At 46.3% G+C, this 8,067-nt stretch overlaps 1 protein-coding gene across 1 annotated transcript in view; it reads left to right on the forward strand.

The window, feature by feature from the left end:
- Positions 1 to 1,565: 1,565 nt before the first annotated feature.
- The window catches only part of DOT1L (DOT1-like histone H3K79 methyltransferase), a gene marked incomplete at its 5' end in the record, with an annotated part of 27,755 nt that continues 21,253 nt past the window's right edge, over positions 1,566 to 8,067 (forward strand). The window contains 4 exons of the mRNA XM_010150236.1: positions 1,566 to 1,621; positions 4,258 to 4,337; positions 5,659 to 5,727; positions 7,030 to 7,136. Of these exons, the coding sequence (XP_010148538.1) occupies positions 1,566 to 1,621; positions 4,258 to 4,337; positions 5,659 to 5,727; positions 7,030 to 7,136 (312 nt within the window). The remainder of the gene's footprint in view (positions 1,622 to 4,257; positions 4,338 to 5,658; positions 5,728 to 7,029; positions 7,137 to 8,067) is intronic.

Genomic DNA, 8,067 nt, shown 5'->3' on the forward strand with positions numbered 1-8,067 from the left:
CTTTAAGGTCCCTTCCTAAGCCATTCTATCATTCTATGATCCCCTCCCAGCAGGTGTGAGAGTACAGGTAGTCATTCTGTTTTCAAATCTTATTTCAGCCTAGCTGTTTGGCGGAGCAGGTAGTTCAGACTAACCTCAGTTACTCTAACCTCCTGTTTTCAGCATGTTTAGTTCCTTCCACTCAAGGCTCTTTGCACAGTTCTTGATCTCTTCCCTGAGAACCCTTGATGTTTGCATCTCTCAGACCTCTTGCACAGTGCGTGGCTTCAGGGCGTTTGGACTTCTTTGTTTGTTGGTTTTTTTTTCTCTTCCTTTCCTCTCAAAAAGCAGACCCATTTCTCTTGGCAACTGTGGCTTTCTCCTTCGCAGCGGCTCACACCGGTTACCTCCATTTGTCATCCCCTCTGTGGCTCCGGGTGGCGTCAGGCTGCTCTGCGGGGAGGAGAAAGCTGTGGTGGAAGACAGCAGGCTCTGGTGTGTCGCCGGGACAGCTATCCTGGCTTAGCTAGCGAGGTTAGAAGTAGCTTGAGTGCGTGTGCATCGCAGTGCCGGCGCTTCTGTGGAGTTGTCACTACACGAGCGTAAGTGCCTGCCTGTGGAGCGCTCGTCTCTTGCCTTGCGGAGGAGTGTCTGCAGAAAAAGGGTGCTAAGCAGTCACTCTCGTTTGTCTGATGTTCCTGAGGTTCTGATACAAGGCATTATCTTCCCTGCCCCTTCAAAGGGTGTCACCATCATTAATTTTATAGGTGTCTATTATTTTTTCTCTCCTCCTTTTATCTTCCTCCCCCAACCCTCCTTCTGCCTGGCAGAACAACAACAGAGCATGGCCCATAGGCCCTCTGATTGCAACAGCACAAATGGGAAAATTGTTAATCTGTGGAAAAGCCACGTAGTGGTGGGTATTAATCTGGGACTTGATGTGGTTTCCTCAGAAAGGTACTGCTTAAGTCACAGAAGTCATTACTATAGCTATTTTCAAATAAGACCTTTATGTTACTGGATTTCCAACTTGAAAAGTGTTAGAAGCATTCAAGATCTGTGTTCGTACCACAGAAAAATCAGATGCTTGTTTGTCTGTTGCAACAAGAGCCTGAATTGTGAGGCAGTGTTCCCAGCAAGTGCTGTGCTGAATGTCTCTACTCCCGGAACGGAATGGCACAACCCCTCTGCTGTGGGGCTGACCGAACCTGGGGGTCAGTGGGGACTTGAGGAGGCATTTGCTGATCGTTTCTGGCGCGGGTATTGTGCAGCACTGGTGGCTGCTCCATAGAACCCAGTTGTCATGGGGCATCGGTGATACCTGGACAGCCTTCCATGTTCACCCTGGGGCAGGAGAGGGTGGGAGGAGAGAAGGAGGCACCTCTGGGACTCGGGGAATGGGCAGAACCAACTGCTGAGCTCTGGGCCTTTCGTCTCCTTGGTATTTCCTGAAGGCTACATGTGGCCTTGTTTGTAGTGGCACAGCGTGTTTGGTCTTCTCCAAAGGAGAAGGGACACGGAGCAGAAAGGAACAATGTTAACCCTTGTGTGTGTGTGGTTTTTTGTGTTCTTTGTCTTTTTTTAAGCTGGAAAGAGGTGACTTCCTCTCAGAAGAATGGAGAGAAAGAATTGCAAACACAAGGTACAGTACAGCAAATGAATGCTGCTTTATGAACTGAATATTTGGAAGTTTGTATAATGGAAATTGGGAGGCTGGCCAGATTTTATATAGAATTTCCATAGCAAATAGCAGAAGCCTATCTGCCAACTTTTATACTGGCCTCTTCAAGTCCTGTTTTCTGACTAGAAGAAGGGGTTTAAATGCACGTCCCATGATACCACCTACAAGGGTGTATCCAAGAAAAATTCTGGTTACACAGAGAAGTATAAACCTCTGCTTGGTTTGCATAGCCTTGTAGCTCGTGTCAGTGATTCGAGCAGAGCACTGGTTATCTTGGCTATTGGTGCATACAGCCGGGCTCATTTTCCATTTAAAGAAAAGCAAAAGACCCGAGTGGGTCTGTTCCAACTTAAATTGGGAATTCATTTAAGCTGGTCTTGATTTATTTATGTGGATATCTGTACAGAGGGTTAGATTCCTTTTTGAGGGTAGCAAAAAGGGGGTGAACTTGTTAAAAGCAATACAATATTCTGTATTTTTAAAGACTTTGCATTCTTTCAGCCTTTTTGACAGAAAAAAAGTCTTTGTTTTTATATGACCTTCTGGGCCACCCTGGTCTGTGGGGGAATGGAGGGCAGTTGTCGCAGAGGGCTCTCTGAAAGTCTTCAGCTTTGTGGCAGTTTATGGATGGCTTCCTTGACGCTGCTTTAAGAGTGCTTCATCAAGAAGGCATCTGCCAGACTTCTGCATTATTACGTACCTCAGTTAAACTTCTGGAGATGCCTTTTAATTAGTGGACAGAATTGGCCCAACCTTGCAGCATAGTGGGGTTTTGCGTTGTTGTTTTCTCTTCCAAATGCACACTCCTCTGCTGTCTGTGCAAGTTGCTTTGGCAAACGTGTTTTTTAGCTGAAGTCCCTCCAACTGCATGCTGAAATGCTGGGAGATGTTTATTTTCTATGGTATGCAGCTAACTGTATTCCTGCTGATCGCAGCCACCTTCCCCTCCAGTCCAGAAATTAAGAAAAAAAGTAGCTTTTTGCTCACAACTGTTAGGTGTTGGTGTTTGTTCGGGGCGTGCCAACTGTTCAGCGTCTGCTCTCTCTAATGAGACTGCAGGCTGGCCGGTGAACTCACACTGGAGCCATCCAACTTGGCGAGTAAGTTGGAGCGTCAGCCCTCCCGTCAGCATGGACCAGTGGCCAGGCTCCGGGGCGAGCGTGCTTTTGTACTGGGGCGTGGGTCTGCGGGGTCGAGCGCTGATATGTAAGCCAGCTGTGCAGCACGCAGTATTCCGCTCAGGCTTAGCTATACGTGCTCAAAAGGGGGCTGGAATCAAGGTGGACTGGGGGCTGCTGTGCTTCTGTCGTGCACAGAAAGTACTGTGCCAGAATGAACACTAGAAGAAACCTCTCTGGCAAGCTAGATCTTTTTCCCTTCCTTTCCTGGATGTTTTCTAGTCCCATTAATATGCTTGGCTCTTTTGCAAGGCCTCTTTTTTGGCACACGGTGGGAAGGAGGAGGAAGAAACCCCTGCTAGCCTTACTTGCCAGGCAGGGTTTCCCAAATTTCCAAGAGCAAGGCGTAGCAAGAATAACTTTTTTTTTCTTGGTGTATAAACATATTTTTCATCTGTGGTTTTTAACAGCTTTGGCTGCTTCTCTTAAACCCAGTGCCCTTGTTGAACATGTTTCATGTGTGGAGGCACTAGGAGGGGAGTTTTCAAACAGACCTCTTGCAGAGAAATCAGTTCTTCATGTTGAAACAATGCGCCCGAGTGGCTTTCCCAGTTCACGAGCGCAGGGTGCGCGGCGGCTTCCGCGGGATGGTGAGGGCCCTTGTTGCAAGCTGGTAGGAACACACATCGGGGACAGTCAGACCAGGCCCAGGCTCTTAAACACCAAGGAGGATTTCTTTTTTTAATTTGTGATGTGTTCTGTTTCTTTCCCAAACCTTTTATCATTTGTGTGATCTACCTATGTGCAGGTTTCTTGGTTTGAGTAGGACTCTGGGTTTTTTTCAGGGGCAGAACCCCCCTTACTGGATTTCCTAACCCAGAACGAAAGGTGCAAATCCTCCTTAGGGCATCCTAGGGTAGACTCCTAGGTTTAGGACAGGGAAAAAAACATGCTGAGATGTCACCTGTCTTTTGCATTACAGAGGAATTTAGATCTAGAAGAGGAAATACATTCTGATATTTTGGGGGTGAAGAGCAGTGGGATGAACAGCGTGTCTCGTGTTGGAGTACTGCTGTTCGTGTGTGGATTGGCTGTTCTGAGGGTGTCGGTAGTTGCCCTGTTGGTGTTCGATCTCACCCTGGGAGAGGGATGAAAACCCTTTGCACATTATTTTTATGTTGATGGTGCAAAACTCCACTGTCTGCTGAGAGGGGCCATCAGAGCAGGACACCTGTACCATTTTTTAAGAGGCAGCTGTGTGGGCAGCGTCTCTGCGAAAGGTGAGGCAGTGCTCTGTGTGGCTGTGCAAGAGGAACGCGTTTTGCTGGGTGGGGTAGCTGTATAGTTGGGCACAAGCAGCGTTTTCCAGTTTCATAAGTGGCTGTAGAGGCTGTGGCTGGTGGTTGGGGGTTGGTTGTGTGTGTGTGCTCGGGTGCCGTTTCCCTGTCCCTGTTCATTAACTATGCTGTTATCTTGCAGTGTTATTTTTGTGAATAATTTTGCCTTTGGTCCTGAGGTGGATCACCAACTGAAGGAGCGATTTGCGAACATGAAGGAAGGTAACAAATCGAACTCAAAGCCTTTTTCCACTGGTTTCCTGCTTACTGGGAGCTGGTGGTGGTAAGGGCTTACTTGCAGCCCTCAGGAGCCAGGCCCTGGGGGTTTCGTTCCGTGCCTTGCGGGCAGGCGTCTGCCCCGCGATCGCTGCATCTCGGGTGTTTTACTTCCCGTCTTAGGATCTGCTCTGACCTACCTGATTACTTGGAGGTAGCCCCACGTGTGAAGACTGCGGAGCTCTCCTGGGGCGGGGGGAACTGCGGGGCCTTTCTTACCTGTTACAGGAGCCAGCAAAATGTGCAACGGCCAAGACTGCAGAGCTTCCTGACCGCACAGGCATGGCTTTGTGTATCCAGTGGCTGTAATTGCACACTGAACTCATTCTCCTGTTTAAGTTGGCGCATTTAGTACTGGGTATTAGCTCGGAAGTATTAAAATGCGGACGCTGTCACTGGATGCCTCATGTGCTTCTTGAGAAGTCGCATCCAGACACCAGTGACTGGGGATGCCCAGTTAACCCCGCTGTGGCCCTCACGTTGCCTGAGATGTCTTTTTTCTTTCCTCTTAACTGCTTGGATAAGTAACAATTTTATTGGGTTATGGCAGAAATTACAAAAATAAGTATTTCTGACAAGAAAAATGTGTGGCACGAACAAAGAAGCTGTGGCTTCCCCTCGTACAGCTTTGTGCTGAAGTAAATAATGGGACTTTGGGGCTCTGTTGCAAACAGTAAAACTCCCAAACTGAAGCTGTTGTCTTTAATTTTAGTGGTTGATCTTTTGTTTTTTTAAAACTTCTGTTTAGTGGTTGCTAGAGGGCAGTGGCAAGGTGGGGAAGGTCGGAGCGCTCTTTACAAAATGAAGAAACCTTAGTTCTCTTCGCAGGAGCTGCTCAGGCTCTGTGCCGTGGGCCAAATGACCACAACTAGCTGTGACGTGGAGATCAGCGTCCTCTTACCTAAAAGGGATCTGGGGGCTTGTTATTGAAGACACTAACCAGGCATGAGATTGTGGTGTTCCTCACTGAGATTTCTGTAGGTTGCCACTGAGGATGAAGGCACCCTTTTTTCTCAAGTGTTTTAAGATGTGTCATTTTGAAGTGCTCCTTGAGGTGTCACCTCATGGCTACCTCGCAGGACTAATATATTGGCTTTCTTGGATGCTGTCAGAATGAGCTTTTTGCACTTTTTTTCCCTGTAATGATCTACAGGTGGTAGTTTTATTAGGGCTCCTCTTTAGGGCTCCGTACCAGGTTATATTTAATAAGTACTCATTTCTAGAAGAAACACTTGTAGCTGACTTTGCTCTTTTTTTGTTTTTCCAGGTGGGAGAATTGTGTCCTCAAAACCTTTTGCACCTCTAAATTTTAGAATTAACAGTCGAAACTTGAGTGGTATGATTGCCCTTTTTATTGTTCATTACAATTTGTGTGTGTGCATGAGCTGAACATGTCTGTAGTGGGTTTTTGTTGCTCTTTAAAAGTTGTGGAAGTGGAAAAATGCTGGTGTATTATTATAGCATACATGCCGAAGTGACTTGTATTTAAAATCAAAGAAACGAAACCCCCACCCAGCACTGGAACAGACACTCTTTATGGGGTTCATCCTGTTGCATATAGGTGTCTGTAATGCATCTTTTACAGTTGAAGATAGAGAAGGTCTTTCAAGGGTGTGATTAATTTCTTTAACTACAAAGAGTTGCAGTGACTAACGTGCATGCAGGTTCCTTGTACCTTATGTGGCCGATAGCCTCCACATGCAGGGAAGGTGATTCCACAGCTTTATGCTGCTACCCTAAAAGGTTTCTCATAATGCCTTTAATCAGTGGCTTTTTTGTGCCTGGGTATGATTTGAGTCACGTGACTTGCCTGTCAATCTGCTGTTTTGATCTAAAGTATGAGCAGTTTAAATATAGTGGAAAAGATGAAGCTTGAGAAGCAGGCAAACTTTTTTCTCAGTACAATTTTTGCCCTTAGTAGTTCCATCTGGAAGAAGAAATGGAAATGTGGAAAGAGTTGGGACAAACCAAAACAAGTATTAAAATGTGGTTAAAAGAGTGGTTGAAGTTGCTGAATCCTAAACCTTGCTCTTTGACTCTTCTGGGTAAATTTTTATTTAATTAGAAGTGTGCCATAATTTCTTCTGCAGTCATGCCACTCCCTCAGTGTTCAGTGGTTATGGAAATGCTTAGGCACAACCCATAGCTATTAATTCTAGGGAACAAAACAAATATAGTCAAGAAAACAAATACAAAACACGTTTGTCCCCACTCCAAATATAGTGCAGTTGCAGTTTACAGGGGTTGGATCTAGTGACGGTCTGTTACTGGTTCTGTCTAATTAAATCCTGCCTGTAACTACAGATGTGTTGTCGCTGGGGCCCTCGTAAGCGTTGTGTCTGCGACACGAGAGTTCTGTTTGTACAGAGCTTGCACTGGCACATAATTTTACACTAGAGTGGCTGACGGTCTGTGAAGAAATGAAAGGCAGCTCTTCCAGGTTTCTTAAGTTTTCTGTAGGATGTACGCGGAAGAGAGTAAGAACTTGCTTGTAAACCCACTGCAGCACTTTATTCTAGGGCATCGCTGTCCGCCTGCAAAATTTGTCTGTTTGTTCTCAGTTACTGTTGCGTGGCTAGTTTCTGCTGAGTAGGACCGAGCAGCAGTTTGGTTTCCTAACTTGACTTTCTTCCTTTAGATATTGGCACTATAATGAGAGTCGTGGAGTTATCACCACTGAAAGGGTCTGTGTCATGGACCGGGAAACCAGTTTCTTACTACCTGCATACTATTGACAGAACCATAGTGAGTATAAATACGGGCCAGCAAATCTCTGGCTGCTTTACCTGCTCTGGAATCAACATGCCAAACTCAGATCCTTGTTCTTAGGAACTGGTTTTGTATTTGTTTGCATATATACAGACCTGTGGCGTGCCTAACTGGAATGGGCGTGTTTCCCCAGTGGGCTCTTCAGTCTGACTGAACGTGCAGGTCACACTGCGTGGCTATGGCTACGGCTGCTTCAGTGCAGCAGGTTACACGGACAGTGTACTTAGGGACACTGCTGTTGTGGTCTCTTAATTTTGTGAGGTGCATGGCTTTACAAGTATAATTCCTTCTTATGCTCCAGAATATGCAGCTCTGCAGAAAAGTGGTCTTGTGCTATAGCTCCCATGAAAGACTGAGTGTCTTCAATCGGTTTGCTTTATGGGGTACAGGCCATTTCATTCTCTCATGTTCAAGCAGTAAATCTCAGTTTTAATTGAACTTTCAGTTGCTTTGACCAGCTCCATGACAAAGCTGGATGCAATCACAGGGCGTTTTTCAGTGGTGGTGGGTTGACCCTGGCTGGAGGCCAGGTGCCCACCAAAGCTGCTCTGTCACTCCCCTCAGCTGGACAGGGAAGAGAAAATAGGATAAAAGGCTCATGGCTCAAGATAAGGACAGGGAGAGTAATTATAGCCACTGTAATTATTCACTAATTATATTCACTGGCAAAACACACACGGCTTGGGGAAAAGAAAATTAATTTAATTTAGCATCAGTCAAAAACCAGTAAAAAAAGAGAACTAAACCCAAATCTAAAACCACCTTCCCCTCACCCCTCCCTTCTTCCCGGGCTCAAATTCACTCCTGCTTTTCTCCACCTTCTCTCTCGAGCGTCACAGGGGGACGGGGAATGAGGGTTATGGTCAGGTCATTACATGGCTCTGCTGCTCAGGGGGAGGCGTCCTCC

Source organism: Eurypyga helias, unplaced genomic scaffold (genome assembly GCF_000690775.1).
Source record: "Eurypyga helias isolate BGI_N326 unplaced genomic scaffold, ASM69077v1 scaffold19044, whole genome shotgun sequence".
In the NCBI taxonomy this organism is placed as follows: domain Eukaryota; kingdom Metazoa; phylum Chordata; class Aves; order Eurypygiformes; family Eurypygidae; genus Eurypyga; species Eurypyga helias.